This window comes from Corapipo altera, unplaced genomic scaffold, assembly GCF_003945725.1.
Source record: "Corapipo altera isolate COAL_440 unplaced genomic scaffold, ASM394572v1 61281, whole genome shotgun sequence".
Lineage (NCBI taxonomy): Eukaryota > Metazoa > Chordata > Aves > Passeriformes > Pipridae > Corapipo > Corapipo altera.
Window position 1 is genome coordinate 819,167 of NW_020884921.1, and position 17,504 is coordinate 836,670.

The window sequence follows — 17,504 nt, forward strand, 5'->3', positions numbered from 1 at the left end:
AGATGCAGAACCTCTAAGCTACATTTCATATGAAGTATGAACAATTTTCCAGTGCAGATGTCTAAAGAACCAAGCTACACATACAGTACTCCACACAATGAATTCAGCAGATTGAACAAATACAAACACAACTTCCAGGACACTTTTACATGAGGATCCAGACTGGCGAATGTAAAAGTTTTGCAAAAAATGGCCAAAAGACCTCAATTTCTAATGTTCTCTGCAACAGTCAGTAGATGAAATAAGGAAGTTATGAAGATCACCCACAGCTACCACAAGCATGTTGGTGAATTCCTGAAGAGCAGTGTACACGCCAAACAACATCTGGAACTGAAAATTAACTTTACTAACCACAATCTTAAAATAACAGTAATAGGCTTGCAAGAAATTCATATATACTTACACACCCTACAGACTGAGAAACACAAACCATTATCCTTTTCTCATCACTAGAAAAATCTGTGTTGGTTATTTTAAACCTCCTAAACTCCCAGACAGGAAGCCAAGCCACACTTCAGCAAAGCGCAAAACAAAAACTTTTCAATCCTTTAGTCCTGATCTGCACAGGCAAAGCTCCTCTGGTCCCACTGAGCACAGTGGTATAAGTATCTTGACAAAATATGATCTCATAAAGCAAATCTGTATGTGAGTTTGTAGGTGGGAGATTAGAAGGCAACAAAGAGGAAAATTACAGATATGAGCTACAAGCAGGTGAGTTATTGCTGCCACAGCTGTTAGTCGAAAGTTCCAGGGAAGTACAGGGAATACGGAGCTAAGGTAAGGGGTCAGTGAGAAGGACAGTTTGGGGGTTTCTTCCTAGAGATGCTAAAAACAAAATTTTGCCTGACCTTAATTTAAGCAAAGCTTCCATCCAAAACAAGATTTTCTAAGGAGGACTGCATCTCTTTAGAGTTCAGCATTTTGTATCCAAAGAAGAAGACACGGAAAGACAACCGAAGCAAGTAACTGGATGATGTATCAGCTGCATAAAGGGAAAACTAAAGCTCAGGAGAAAATACTCTGTGCATCAGCCAGTGTAGCACAGCACTGTGCTAACTAGAGGTTATGTAGCCCAAAAAGTACCTAAATGTAGTATTTATAAACATATTATCAATTGAATATAGCATCTGTTAGAGATAGCATTTACTATTCAGGTCAACTACTTCAATTAGAATGTACAACTCAGTAACAGGTAGAATAACATAGTTTTTCCAGATCCCATTAAATATATTCAAAAGCTGTTGGATTTGGTTGCTTTTTAGTCACAGATACAGATAGCAACGCCTGCTAAAGATAAGTGCCTGACAAATCTGGTGATGGAGTTCAGATCTTAGGCATTTAAGTCCAAGGAAGTCTGGAAGGGATTAGAGGCACTGAAGCAGCTATACCCTGAAGTGCCAGGGTTAAGGAAACAGTAGACAAAAGGCAACAGGTAAGGGAGGAACAGAGACCAAGAACAGCATCATGCATATTGCATGACCTTGAAATCTACAAGAAACCGTAACTCCTTCTATGGTTCACAAGACGCCAAGAACGAAACATTTGAGAGCTGTGTACTCCCAGGCCGTAGGCAGGGACTTGCAACCCAGCTTTAGCATAGGTCCATGCCAACCTACAGAAAACAGTATACTCTCGGGGGATGGGGTGGAGAAACCCCCAAGTTTTCCCCTGATGTCAAAGGAAACTCTTAGAGGCCTGGGAAGAATCCTCTCTCCAGCCAATCATCATATGAGCGCACCAGAGGTGTATTGTCTTTAAATTTGCTATTATACTGTTCTGACTGGTTTAAGGTAATGTTTCTTGGATTCTGCGCTCTACACACTGGCACTTAGCAATGAGGATCCCTCTAATAATTCATTGACTGGTTCCAGTTGATTCACTGACTGGTTTTACTAAAGCCACCTGGCAAATGCTATATCAAGTGAGAAGAAATAACATCTCATGTTGTGTGATCTGGCAGGATGTAAAGCATAGTTCTTCTCTCAATAAACAGTGTTATTAAATATGGACTGGCAATTGTATCCTGTTCGGAATATTAGATTTTGAGCGGATGCATTTCTTTTGTCACAATAAAACAAAGTTTCATGGAGTTAATACCAAATAGCTTCAGGACAGAACTGGTTCTTAGCCAGATCCACATTTATGTTATCTGTATTAAAGAATAAAACTCAACCAGAAAGAGTTTGTAGTACACCAAGATTCAAATTTGATCAGGTATTTCTGCTTGACAGCTAGCCCAGTCACGTTTGCAAACGATGTTTGCTTTTGGTTTTCACACATACCTATTTATCCACAAAATCAGCTTACATGTTAATAGATAAAATGATAGAACAACTTTGTGACAGCTGTAACACACAACTCGAGCAGCTTATCTGAGGTAGGCTTAATGGGTAATCTTTGTAAGGTGCCAAAACCACAAATATTTGCCAGTTTCACAGATTTCACAGAATATTCTGAGTTGGAAGGGACCCACAAGGATCACTGAGTCCAACTTTTAAGTGAATGGCCTATACTTTAAACAACAGAACAATAAAAATGCAAATCCTAGAAATAAGCAGTGTTAAAATTCTACTCTGAGTAAAGCCTGTGGTCCACTGAATTCATGTACAGATCACAGTTATAAATCATAAACACAAACAAGGCTATTCTGAAAATATAGACATCAAGGAGGAAAGACTCAGTGACCAATGAGTAAGAGATTTCAATCCTATACAAGTTGAAGTTCATAAATTTTATCTAGCACAATGAGCCAAAATAATTAGGCAACACTTCTGCAGAAATACAAAAAGACTTTGAGTTATTATGCTCAGTCAACAGATGGAGTCTTTCATATGTTTCAGTCATTACTTATCAAAAAGATCTGTCCAACAAGCAGTCTCTTCTCAGAGTTCATAGTACTAATTAAGCATTCTGGTTTCTTGGATTGCAGCTGACAAGAATTTCCCTACATAGCTGAAAAGAAGCAGAAGCCACACAGCAAACCATAAAATCATATACTTCAAATCTGGCAATAAACTATCAGTGGCAGTAGATTAAAACCATAAATCGTAATTCCAAGAATTACTTTATAGTAGATTTTAGGACTTTTAGAAGCATAATAATTGTCGTTAAGAACAATGGTATTTTTAATCAGCCACTTAAAAAGAAAGAGAGAAAAGCAGAGAGGTGATTTAAAACAGCCAAATTCTATCACATTACTTCCTGTGTGTTGCCTAGAGGCTATGAGAAGTTAATAATCCCACTAATTCAGTCCCATCACTATGAAAAAGATGCAAGAAGACAATAGTGATAATTCTGGAAGAGAGTTACTACTTTCCTGCCAGCACACAGAGAAACATTCCCACACGTACTGAAACATACACTGGACACCAGTATGTGATTTCTGCTCAGAGGGAAACTTCTGAGTGAAGCTTTCCTAATCCACAGGGACGATTTTGACTGAAATAACAAATCCCCAGTGGGCATGCAGTGCTGCAACACTACTACGGTGAAACCTTCTTCCTCAAGATAAAAATGAAAACTCTTGCAATACTTTTGGCAGTTCAAAAGAGGTATATGTACTTATTTCAAGTACTTATTACTCATCTTCATACTGAGAGGGTAAACTAAGTCTGCACTTCAAATATTCTAAGAGTTTTGTTTCTGTGAATTCCTCACAAAGGTTCAACACTTTTTGCTAACTTTAAGAAATATTTAATTTCTGAGCCTTAGTGTGTGACCTTGGTCTAACCTTTTCTTTCAGAAGTTTCTAGGCATGCTCACTGGAAAGAGGCTTGACAGCCCCGCTGACTTATCATCTTGTAAATTCTGGACCAGCCAGTAATACCTACAGGGGACAAGGTATGACTGGTTTTATCTGTCTGCTACATTAGTGTCTCCTTTTGTATTATCCTTCCTCTGATGTATGTCCATCTGGCAAGTCAGATTTACAAAAAGAAGAAATAGAAGCTAGAATACTCTCACTATGAGAGAAAGGGGAATAGAATTCATCCTTCGCACTTCCCAAAAGCATCTGACATTTGGGGCATTTTTGTTCCATGTCAAATTCTGATTTGTAAGTCAGAAACACAGGTCCTAGACAGCAAGCATGGAAAGTGGCCCAAAACAAAGATCACTGTCCAGGCATCCAACAAATAAAACTGTTTATTTCCAAGTCCTCTATGAATTAACAGGCAAAATTTCTACAACATGACTGCACTGGTAGCCTTTGCTGAGACTAAAATAAAAAAAAGGGTAAGGATATCAGTGCTGCATAGACTAACTTTGGCCCTGTTTCTATTGAGAAGACAGTTAAAATCTTGGGATAGCATAATGGAAGTGTACAAGGTTTATAAATACATAACTCAAATAACCATGAAGGCCTTTCCTACCATGCCCTAATACAATCTTAGTTTTATATAAATATGATGAGCATCAAGTCAGTAGAGAATTACTTACATGGATAGAAAAGGAAGATGTTTGGCAATGCATTACAAAGCATAAGAATGCCTCCATTCTTCTGAATCAGAAAGAAAAATTACAAACTTATCTCTACTGTTAAGCTTTCTGCTATTGCTGCAATGGGCTGGCATAGAAGGCAATCATTTTCCTGCAACTGTTTGAAAATAAAGTTCCCATATAACCTCAGACAGCATGGGAAAAGGAGACGCCCAAGAGTGTAGGTAATCTCTCAGTTGATTATGTTTCAGGACCTTATGATCCATCATCTAAAATTTATGTAATGAAGCATCTTCAATCACACAGCCAACTTCTGTAAATACCCGTTCATATCTATGTAGACTGTTAAAAATTCGAAACATACCAATGGCTTAAATTTGTCAATTACAATTTTAGTGAGAGTCCTGAAAACATTCATCTCAAACCCAAACCTGCAAAGAAAGACTCTGACTATTGGTTTGTTGATCACATTATTAGGAGTCACGGATTCTAGAAAGTGAAATGGCAAGATAAAACGTTCACATTAGGTAGAATGATTTACAAACAACAAAAGTAGCACTTCAGCTCTGCTTTATGCATTTAATATTTTTCTTCTATAATGACTGAGAACTAATTTTTTAATTACCACAATCTTCACCAAAAGCAGGCTTATCTTACTTTTACAGCAATCACTAAGAATAAGATCTCTGAAGCCTTTTAAAAAGGAATGACAAACAGTAGAAGCAATCAGATGTGAAGTGAATATTTATATTTGAGTAATTATGCTACAAGATTTGGATTATTCAGTAGTTACTAGTCTTCTGGCACTGAGCTCCACCTGCTGACAAGTCTTTCAAGTATTGCAAAGCTCACATACCAAGTCTCAGTTTTATCAAATGTTCCAGTGTGTGCTGCAGTGCACAAAATAAATCTGTATGAAAGATTTCTATAGTGAGAACACATATAATTTTAAATACATATTCTTAAAAATAATGTGTCTTTATAAAATTTGGTTTTACCATTTAAGGAAAAAGGAGAATAAGAGTGGCATACATATTTCATTATATTATTACTAAACAAGATTAATTACTATTTTAAATTAACTAAATCCATTGCCTGGCTTAAGCACTCCCTGAAGATTTCCTATTCTGTAGCAATTTCCAAGGCAATACTGATGCTGTAATTTTAAAGCCCTACCATGAAATGCAAATCATCATAATTGTACTTAATTATCTGAGCAAATGTTTAGCTGGCACTGCAATATTCAAAAAATTAATTATATTTTTATTTCTAATCTGATCATTAGACATACAACATTTTGTTGCTGTTGTTTTCCTCACTTTAATTGCCATGGACTACTGCCATGCTTTGTTGATCATATTAACAGCAAAAATACCATATGTCTCTTAGGACAAATGACAAGCCATACATCTAGACTGAACATCTAAACGTTTAAAAATTAGCTCAAGTAGCTTCCAGTTACTGGTTAATGATATGTAACAGTTTGGATACTACTACATTTTTGGCAAAATATATCTGTTTACAAGAAATAGCCAGTTTTTTCTAAGTATCTATCTCCAATACTTTAATATGAGTACAGAAGAAAATGTAAACTATGATTCTCCCATTAACACAGTGTGTAGTACAACTGCATAACTGTAAGGGGTTCAAAGACATGATTTTAAACTTTTAGTACCTTCAGTATTATAATTATCTCTGTCTTTCATGGATAGCTCAGTAGAAAGGTATAACTACTAGAAACATATTTATGTTTTCATTTTTCCACATACAACAACAAAATTGTTTAATATAATGTTCAAGAATAAGCATAAATAGATTTTTTTTTTTTAAACTCCTGGCTATGATACCATGATTGAACAAAATAGAATCATTCAGCAATTTCCTTTTTCCCTAAAACACACAGCTAACATTCTACAAAAACCAAAATATATTGACAACACCAAAACATACTGAAGACATAAGCAGAACGTGAAACATCCTGTAGAGGCAAAAAAGAAAAAGAAAACTAAGTTATAACACACATGTAACACTACATGGCCTATAATGACACACCTAACAGCATTTCAGAATTTCACTGTTAGTATTCTATTACTCTGCTTTCCATTGCTGGCAAAATCCTGGCAAGAATACTCTTGAACAGACTAATACCCGCTATAGCAGAAGGAATTCTACCTGAAAGTCAGTGTGGTTTCAGAGCCAACAGGAGCACCACAGACATGGTATTTGTCCTCAGACAACTGCAAGAGAAGTGTAGGGAACAGAACAAAGGTCTCTATGTAACCTTTGTCGACCTCACCAAGGCTTTCGATACTGTGAGCAGAAAAGGTCTATGGTAGATTTTGGAACGATTAGGTTGTCCCCCCAAATTCCTTAAAATTATCATCTCACTCCATGAGGATCAGCACCACCAGGTCAGATATGGCAATGCACTTTCTGAGCCCTTTCTAATAAAGAATGGTGTGAAACAAGGCTGTGTTCTCACTCCAACCCTATTCACAGTCTTTTTCAGCATGATGCTCCAAAGGGCCACGACAGACCTTGATGATCAGGACGGTATCTACATTTGATATCATACTGATGGAAGCCTATTCAACCTAAGGTGTCTGAAGGCCCACACCAAGACCTTAAACCATCTTATCCGGGAGATCCTTTATGCTGATGACGCCGCCCTTGTCGCTCACACAGAAGCAGCTCTGCAGCGTTTAACATCCTGCTTTGCAGATGCTGCTGAGCTCTTTGGGCTGGAAGTCAGCTTAAAGAAGACAGAGGTTCTCTATGAACCCGCACCTCAGGAAGTCTTCCATCATCCCCATATCACCATTGGCCAATCAGAGTTCAAATCAGTCCAGCAGTTTAATTACCTAGGTAGTCTCATCTCCTCGGATGGTAAGATTGACAGAGAGATAGACAACAGGTTAGCAAAGGCATATAGTGCTTTTGAAAAACTCCATAAAAGAGTTTGGCGAAATAAACACTTGAAGAAAAGTACCAAGATCAGTGTTTACAGAGCCATAGTGCTGTCTACTCTCTTATATGGGTCCGAATCATGGGTCATCTACCGCCACCACCTGCGACTCCTAGAACGCTTCCATCAACGCTGCCTCCGTACAATCCTAAACATCCACTGGTCAGATTATGTGACCAATACATCTGTTCTAGAACAAGCAGCAGTCACAAGTATTGAGGCCATGTTACTGAGAACACAGCTGCGTTGGGCAGGGTACGTCTCCAGGATGAAGGACCACTGCCTCCCTAAGATCTTGCTTTATGGTGAACTTGCCACTGGCTGCCGCAAGAGAGGAGCCCCGAAGAAAAGATACAAGGACTCCCTGAAACAACATCTCAGCCTTGGCCATATTGATCACCATAACTGGTCTACTCTGGCCTCAAATCGGGAGGCCTGGAGACACACCATCTACAACGCTGCTGTTTCCTTTGAGAACACACGCAGAATCACTCTCGAGGAGAAAAGACAACGCAGAAAGAACCGTGTCTTGCAGAATATACCACCTAAGGAGTCTTTCTGCTGTGCCTTTTGCAATCAGATATGTCTGTCTCGTATTGGCCTCACAAGCCACCAGCGTGCTTGCAACAAATGTGGATAGAGCCTTCCCAAATCTTCGTTCGCAAAGCCCAGCCATGACTGACATTCTATTATACACCTATGTAATGTAAGATATGGAAAACAAAACAATTTGAGAATTATTACACCATGAAATTGGCTGTATTTATATGATACCATATAAATACTTAGAAATATGAAATTTTACAAAATCGTTTTGCATATCCTATTTTTAATTTTAAATTACAAAAAAACCTCACTTGTGACTGAAGACATGCAAATTTACTTCATATGGATGACGACAACACAAGTCAATTATGACTTTGTAATTCTTAAGAAAGTATTTACAATTAATTTCTAAAGAGGAATAAATAACCACAATCAAGTATAGTATCAGAGTAACATTTAGATGAATTACACATAAAGAGGAGAAACCTAAACAAATTTATAGCTGAAGAGACAATGATTCTCTGGAATGACACGAGGATGAGCTATTAGCAGCAAGAATATTTCATTTCCAAGCATTTAGCAGCTCTGTAATTTTAAAGAGTTTCAGTAAAAATAAAAAAAAATTCCCATAATAAAAATCACCAGGATATTTATTTATACAAACAGCCCATCAGTGTATTACGTTTTCATCTTGAGATACAGTCAAGACTGCCCTCTCAAGGCATAGCAACTTGAAAAAAAAGTTTAATTTACACTGCAGTCGTATCTCTTTCTTTTTAGTCACTTTTACTCACACATATCAGCTTAACAGTTAAAGAAAACTTACTCAAGGGGAATCACCCAGCATTTAAGTCAGTCATATTCCTACACTTCACTCATACTAAGGGCAAATCATGCCTGGTGAATCTGGCAGCCTCCCATGATGGACTGACTGCGGCAGCAAACAAGGCAAGAGGGAGTCCCAACTCATGTCATCTACCCAGACTTTTGTAAGGCCTCCAGCATGATCCCACGTGACATCCTTATCTCCAAGTTGGAGAGATGTGGATCTGAAGGGTGGGCCACTCTTCAAATGGAATAGGGAATTGGTTGAATGGACACAGCCAGAGAGCTCTGGTCAATGGCTCTATGTCCAGGTGGGGCTGGTGCTGAGTGGTGTCCCCTCAGAGCTCTGTCTTGGGACCGATGCTCTTTAATATCTTCATCAATGACACAGTGAGATCCAATGTGCCCTCAGCAAGTCTGCAGATTACACAAAGCTGAGGGGCAGAGGTGACACAACAGAAGAACAGGATGCCATCCAGGGGGACCCAGACAAGCTTGAGAAGTGGGCACATGAGAACGACATGAAGTTCAGCAAGTCCAAGCGTGGGGTGCTGCAGCTGGGTCAGCACAATCCTAGATTGGAGTAAAGACTGGGAGAAAAACACACTGAGAGCAGCTCTGCTGAGAAGGATTTGTGGGCGCTGTAGACAAAAAGTTGAATGTGAGCCAACAGCATGGGCTTGCAGCCCAAAGGCACAATCATATCCTGGGCTACATCCAAAGCAGTGTGGGCAGCAGACCGAGGGAGGTGATTCTCCCCCTCTACTCTGCCCTCGTGAGACCCCACCTGGAGTATTGTGCCCAGGCCTGAGATCCTCAACAGAAGAAAGGCATGGACCTGCTGCAACAAGTCTAGAGGAGAGCCACTAAGTTGATCACAGGGCTTGAGCACCTCTCCTACGACAACAGGCTGTGAGAGCTGGAGTTGTTCAGCCTAGAAAAGAGAAGGCTTCAGGAAGATTTCACTGCAGCCCTTCAGCACTTAAAAGGAGATTCTAAAAGCAATGGAGAGTGATTTTTGGAAGTAGTAGGTAGTGATATGACAAGGGAGAACACTAGTAAACTGAAAGAAGAGATGTTTCAGCACCTGAGCAGTCTTGCTCTGCTGGGAATACAACATTTGGCAGGAGCTGTGAGAGAGGAGACAGCCCTGGTACTGACAGTGGTCACCAAACACCACCTTAATACTCCCTCCTGTGCTGTAGGGTAACAGAAATGGTCTCCTCGTGTGCAGAGACAAGAGTGTGACTACTTCTGGCTTATTGGAGGGACCAGTTGGGAAGAAGGTTGTACAAGGGCAGAACACCCCAGTCTACACCTCCTCTCAGCACTTCTACTGGGATGATCCAGCACCCAGATGTAAGGGTGCTTCTCCAACATCACAGGCATGGAGTCATTTTATGACCAACTCAATACCCCCTAGAAGGCAAGGCCAATACCAACATGATCAGGTAGGTTAAGCTCCTGCCTACTTCCACTCTAAAAGCTGGTACAGGAGTGCAAGAGCTCCTGCAAGTCCTAAAGGGAAAAAACAGTGTAAGCAGTAGGATGTACAGGATTCAGTGCAGGCTGCAGTGAACCATGACCATTTCTTCTGGGAAAGGCCAGGCTGGATGGGATTTTGAGCATCCTGCTTTAGTGGAAGGTGTCGCTGCCCATGGCAGGGGGGCTGGAAATAGACAAACTTTAAGGTCCCTTCCAAGCCAAACTATTCTATGGTTCTATGACTCCACTATCAGGTTCCCCTGCCCTCCACCAGAGGCCCCACTGCCCTGGACACAGAACCAGCCACTCTGTGACATCAGCCTTGAGCTAAGGGCACTGCAGGTGCCATGTTGGCAGCTGCAACCAGCTTTTGAGAAGTTTCAAATAACTTCTTTACCATACAAACCAATTTTTTTGGGGAAAAAAGAAAACAAAAAAGGAAATGACAACAAGTACTCTAGAAATTCCTAATTCCAAATAAAAGGTAATCTCTAGTAATTCTGCAGTAGCCTAGCCCGGAAAGGGAAAAAAGAAAACTAAAAGAAAAAGATATACTATATGAATTAGCAGTGTAACAGCAGACACAGATGGCCATGGTACAGAACAGGGGACTAAAACAGAGTTGACGAACAGGTGAGGAGCCCTTGGTTCTGGCAGCTCACTGTGCTGCTACCAGTGATGAAGTTTCCATGCCTTTGTGCTGCTGGCCATGTGCAGGCCTGTATTCACCACATGGGTTATTTTCTCCCACCCATTTAAACAGAGATTTGGACACCAGAAAGCAGACTTTAGCAATCTTGAACTGAAGCAGAAGAGTACCATTTTCATGATTAGACTCATCACCTCAACTAACCTATACAGATAATATTCACTAGCACTACTACAGGATAATATATTAAATATTATTAACAAAATAGCCTACCCAAAAAAGATTCCAAGTCTCCTAATCTTTTGTAACCATTATTCTGATTCTTCTTTTCTCCTTCATCATCTTTTTTCATTTTGTCAACTCCTTCTATGTCATGACAAGCATACAAGCTTTGAAATATAATGTTTTGTACCAGCGTAAACAACAACCATCCCATAGCACCTTGTAAATATTCAACAGCAGTGGAAGCAAGAGAATGCTGACAATTAAGGATAACTGTAGAATGTGAATCAAATTGACAGAGGAAAAAAACATCCCTCTCAAAAACAACCATTTCATTATCATTTCACAGACCCATTGCCCTGTGCACCAAAAGGAATGTCAGGCTAAACCTCAGAGAAGTCACAAGTATCTCATACATGTCAAACCTAATCTACAAAGGCAAACACTATTGTTTGTCCCTTCAGTAAACAGGTAGTATATGTTTGGGTTTTTATGCAGCTTACTAATTCTGCCCATTGGTGCATACAATTGAGAAAAAAAATTCACATAAAATATAAGCAAAGTAAGGTATTTCTTTAAATTATATGGGGTCTCCTCAGAGCACAAAAAGTTCCTTCTGATTATTGGGAGCATGTAAACATTTGAAAATAAGTTGCAAAGAAACCAGTGTTCATTTCTGTCCAGGCAAAGAGTAACTACAGTACATAAAATTAATTTCTCTATTACATAACGTGTGCAGTGATTCTGCAGTGAGCTTTTACTGTTCATTTTATATCTACAACTGTGAATATATTTCTTCAACACACCCAAGGAAACTACCAATAGCTGCTCAGTCACATTTACTAAATCTATTTAAGGGTTAACACTTTTGATAATAAAATAGCCTAGTGAGAATCTAAGCATCAAGTATACAGAAGACCAATCCAAGACCACAGACATAGATTGTTACAAGTTATTGCAACTTAAAAAAATAAGAAAACCCACACAACTGAACTGTTTGTCCAAACAAGTTTCCACAAATGCAAAGTGAAGTTCATTCACTTTAGTCACCCCAGTGAGTATCTGGATAATCTGATCCCAGGACGGCAAAGCTACACAGTTCAGTAAAACAGATGTAAAACTTACCATAGAAGTCACTGATCTTGCATCTTCTTCATAATTCACTACAGGTGGCGGCTCTTTCCCATCATTCTCTTGAACCTTTTGTTCCAGTAGTTCTTTCTGGGCTGCAAATTTTGCCTCAGAGCACCTTAATTGCTGAACTGTTTGTTTAAGTTCTTCAAGTGCTTGCTTTTGGCTCAGCAAGAGTACAATGCTGTAAAGAAAAATAACAATTTAAAAATATACATGATTTAAGATACCATCTGAGTTTAATGAGATTGAAGTGTTTTGCTAAGGAGGAGTTATGAGAAAGACCAAACTCCCCCCTCTAAACAATTCTAAATCCGAAATTACAAGGCTCCAATTGAGGAAGTATGGAGAAAGAAAAAATAACAGCCCTTTATTAAAGGATATAGGTGTATTAACAGAAAACAAAAGAACAAAACAACAACCAAACAATAATCCTGTACCCAAAAATCCCCTTCAAAAAGGAAACAGTTCGCTACTTTCTGCCATTTGGTGCAATTCTAACCACAATCAGCAGGGGGGCTGTTGGATCACTAGAGGAGCACAGCCTGCTGTTGCTCTGTCGTAGTCAGCAGGGGGTGCTGTTGGGCTCTGCCGGTCACTGCATGGGGGCCCCAGTGCGCGGGAGAAGCCAAAAATTAAGATTTCCCCCCCACACCAAGAAAGGGAAGGGGAAAGGGAGGAAAAAGGGGGCTCTTCCCATGAAACCCATGTTGTCCACGGTTGGCTGCGGTCGGGATTTCCCCCCCTTTGTCAATGGGCACAAGCCGCTGCCAAACACGGGAGTGGAAGAGGGAAAGGACCACCTCCTCCAAAAAAAGGTTCCTCTGCAGATAGGTTAAGCCTCTCCAATGAAATTCGAGAAGATCCGGGCTGGAGGTAGAACAGGGCGCAGGAAAACGGAGGCAAGCCAGGGCCAGAAAACAGCCAGATGACCACGCCAAAAAACAAAGAGAACCTCGGACCCCTCCAACACACACCTTTGCCTGAGTTAAGGCAAAAGTGAAGTGCCTCCAGTTTCCAAGGAGAGAAAAAAAAAAACCTCATCACCCCTCCCCACAGTCTTCAGAGGGCCATCAGCTTGGAATGCGGATCTGCTGGTTAGTTCTTTTCTGTGGATCAATCACCCTAGGCAAACACCTCCCTCCTCCCTCCTTCAACATCTTTCTTTTACAGCAATGCAGGGGAAAGAAAAAAATTCCCCCATGTTTTTTTTCAGAAGAAGTAAACCTATGACAGACACATATTTTGTTTCATAAAAGCTGGGGGAAAGAAGCATGGCAATTCTTCAACATAATTTTTTATTCGAAGGTATAAACACAGAGCAATTCTAGAAAACTTTCAAAGCTACGACACAATGCAAGCAAACACCCATTCTCTTTTCATTATCACAAAAATCACACTGTAATAAATATACATGAAACTACTGTTTTCATTCACTTTTGATTGAATTTACAAACACTAGGGTTCTCTGTCCTTTAGAGAATAAAATTTTAGATAATGATTTCCAGCAATGAGAAATTCACTGCAGTCTAGATAGTTGTTGTAATGATAATTTGCACTACTAAACTCACCTCACATCCAGTATAAATTCATCTGGTATCAAGTTAGAGATATCTGTTGTTTTTTCTACTTTGTAAGTGTTTCTGGACTGCATTATAACCATCTTCTAATGAAGCTAAATAATTTGATCTCTATAAGAAGACAGCTTTTTGTCTTCTCCTTGTTTTTACGGATCTCCTCTGAATACCCCTCATAGCCCTGAATCCTCGAGAGAAACATATTAAATCATTACCGAAGGACAAGCACTTAGAACATCTGCAGCTACCTAGGTGACTCTATTATCCCAAAGAACTGTCAAAAACAAAGATTGACAGAAACTGCCTAAAAGACAGAATCATCCATGGTATAATACAGACACCCTTAAAAGCATTCAACTGGAACCCAGTGACATGTGGTCTGTAACAGATGCAGAGTTCTCACAGTCTACAAGAACAGACTGACGACGTAAAGGGACCAGAACTATGTAGAATGAGGACAATATGAAGAAAAATCACAGTTTCCTTTCACTCTGTATCTTCAGGATAACCCCTGGAAGGCAAGACCCTCTTGCAAGCCTACCCTTGAAGAAAAAAAGAAAGGTAAAAGTCATTCATATTGAAATTTTTCTTTCCCAAAGTATTTGTATGGTCAGTCTTCGCGAACGAAGATTTGGGAAAGGTCTTTACCCTTCGAGCCTGTGCAGTGGATTTTTTAGGTGAGACCCAGTGTGCGCTCAGCTGAGCCCACCCTTTAATCCTAAGGTTCATCTGCCGGGGCCGAGCGAGCTTGGACAGTGGCAGTGAGGTCCTCAGGACGTAGGTTTGTTTAGAGTGACCTTCTCTTAGATGGATGGCCTCACAGGGCTGACGAGCTCCATCTGCCCGGGGGAGTTTCCCTGACCGGGAATCGAACCCAGGTCGCAGCGGTGAGAGTGCTGCATCCTAACCACTAGACCACGAGTGGTGCTGAGCCAAATGCCTATTCAAATAGGTTTCCAAGTGATAAGGGAACAACCTGTCATAAAATTCTCATTGGTAGGAAAAGACAAAAATAATATTCCTATAGATGAGCATTATACTAAGTCACTAATGAACCAAACTCCACACTATCAGCAGAACGATCATTCATGCAAAAAGGATAAGTGTGATGTATGAAGACATGATTACAGGATCTGAAACTGAGACTTGGCATGAGACCACATACATTTAAGAGCATCACACAAGAAAATGAACAATTATCTTGACATTATCCTCAAGATAATGTTCTTTCATCTGGGCCTCATTATGAGAGAAAAAGGACATCACCCTGTGAAAATAATTGTCTTCCATCATCAGCAAGGCCTTGGTGAACACACATTGTGTAAACTGACATCCTCAAACACAAAATGGTTTCAACGTATCATGATGCAGGGGTAACAAGAGAAAAGTCACAAACTAGTCTCTTTCCTGAATGGTGGCAAGATGAATTACAATCTAATTAGTTTTCCCAAATCCAGCTCTGAATGCTCCATACTCCAGATATGCATGAGGAATTGGAATCTATAAAACTATTTGTCCATGGCTTGCATGAGCGCAAACTTTATAGTCCTTGTTGCTAGCAAAAAGCTACTAGCAACCTCACAGAGTGAGATCTTGTGTGAAGAAGCCCTGCAAGTCAGGGCGACACATCTGAAGTGTTAAAAAGATAAACTGAATAAAAAACCAAATTTTCAACATGCCATCTTGTCTGGAGGGCAGATGATATTCTAGACATATACATATATAAATAAAATATAATTAAAACATTCTCTGTGTTGAAGGGATATTAGTGCCAGGATAACAGTACCAAGACAGTGCCATATAGTATGACAACAGTCATAATGAAACCCAATGCAACAGTTGGATGAGATCTTCTGGGGACAGTAAATTCATGTAAAAACATCCCGATAGCTCTGTACTGCACTTAAAAGGTGAAAATGGGTTCTTCCGGAGGAAGACATGATCAATGACAAGTCACAACAAGGATGATTTCAGGGAAACTGTGACCTTACAACTAGGCATCTAAGGAAAGATTTCATGCCTTTTAATAAGACATAGAGTTACTGGTGCAATTTGAACCAAAATCATCTCCTCAACACTGCAAACATCTGCTAAAGGATCAGTCAGAGAAGCCTGCCCACAGCAAGAAATACAGGGATGGTCTGAACTATTTTCAGAGAGTGATAACTGATAACAAAACAATACTGAGGGGAAAAAGCCAAATACCCCAGCAAACTTGATGAGTTCAAATACAGTTTACCCTTTAAGTAATGTGCAGCAAAGAAGGTAGGTCAAGAACCAAAAACTGGAAAATACACTGTGATTACATGTGAACTTCACCGAAGAAAGAACACTAAAGTATCTAATTAAAACCCTCATATCATATACATAAAATTTTAGATATTAATTAAATACTATACAATGTATTGTGTGACAAGATTCCTTCCACAAAAAGCTTCAAGACTGCATAGAATCATAGAATCATAGAAGCAAGCGGGTTAGAAGGGACCTCCGAGATCATCAAGTCCAACCCTTGATCCACTACCGCTGTGGTTACTAGACCATGGCACTAAGTGCCACATTCAGTCTCATCTTAAAAACCTCCAGGGACAGAGAATCCACCACTTCCCTGGGCAGCCCATTCCAATGCCTGATTACTCTCTCTGTAAAAAATTTCTTCCTGATATCCAACCTAAACCTTCCCTGGCACAGCTTAAGACCTCCAGTGAATGAAGGGTTACCCAAAGGACTTGCACTCCAATTCACTACTGGTACTGTAAGCTAATATTCATAAGCAAGTTAGTAAGGTTATGACTGATTGCAACAAGAATCAGAAAAATATCATTACAGACAAAATTTCTTTATCTGTTGTATTAAGTTCAGTTTAAATGAGGATGTGAATACTTTTTCTAATCAGAGATAAGAAAAAAAGCTAAAGATGTTGCCCAAGAATGGTTCTTTATAATAATGTTTTATTTGTGGTGCCATAAAACATTCACTAATCCCTCATGTTTGCTATTTGTTATGCAGTACTACAGGGTATCATACTACATTCTTTACATTTACAGTTTTGTAAAAAGAAAATGCAATGAAGAATGAACTTAACCTGAAAAGTCCCAAACACATTACTGCATAAGAAAGTGTCTTGCACATGATTCTGAACGTCTCTCACAAAATTACAACTACACAAGGAATTTTGTCAAACACAGAGGCAATGTGAACGTAGTCAACTTCCTCTGTCAAGTAGAAGTTACAATAGTAACCAAAGGTCCAGCTCTTGAGCCATCCCAAAACCATGACAATTATATATTAACTCATGGAGCTGCTCAATTCTTCAATGATTTAGGGTCTGGAGTAGGTAAGGGTTACTTTAGAGATGAGAAATTAACTTACTATTGTTTCTCACAGTAATTGCTATTCACAAAAACAGAACAAGACTAGTGGTGGTTATTTCTTATTTAAGTCTTAGAATGTCATTATAGCCATTTTTCCCCTCAAATTATTATATTTCAAAGTTCATTTCAACTTACTCAGACTTCTTTTCACAAGTTTTAGAGGACTCCTCTATTTTTTTCTCTAGTTCCAAGACAAGTTCCTCTTTGCTCAAAAGGGTTTGCTGTGTTTGCATCAGTTCTTCTATTACTGTTTTTAACCTGCAAGATAGAAGTCAAAAACCCATGCTGTGAAT

At 39.4% G+C, this 17,504-nt stretch overlaps 1 protein-coding gene across 3 annotated transcripts in view; it reads right to left on the reverse strand.

Moving 5' to 3' along the window:
• Positions 1-17,504, reverse strand: part of FER (FER tyrosine kinase) — a 147,136-nt gene that overhangs the window by 84,174 nt on the left and 45,458 nt on the right. For all 3 annotated transcript variants that reach the window (XM_027656837.1, XM_027656838.1, XM_027656839.1), the window contains exons 9-10: positions 17,347-17,469; positions 12,255-12,444 (exon numbers count right to left, since the gene is read on the reverse strand). In XM_027656837.1, coding sequence (XP_027512638.1) covers positions 12,255-12,444; positions 17,347-17,469 — 313 coding nt within the window. The remainder of the gene's footprint in view (positions 1-12,254; positions 12,445-17,346; positions 17,470-17,504) is intronic.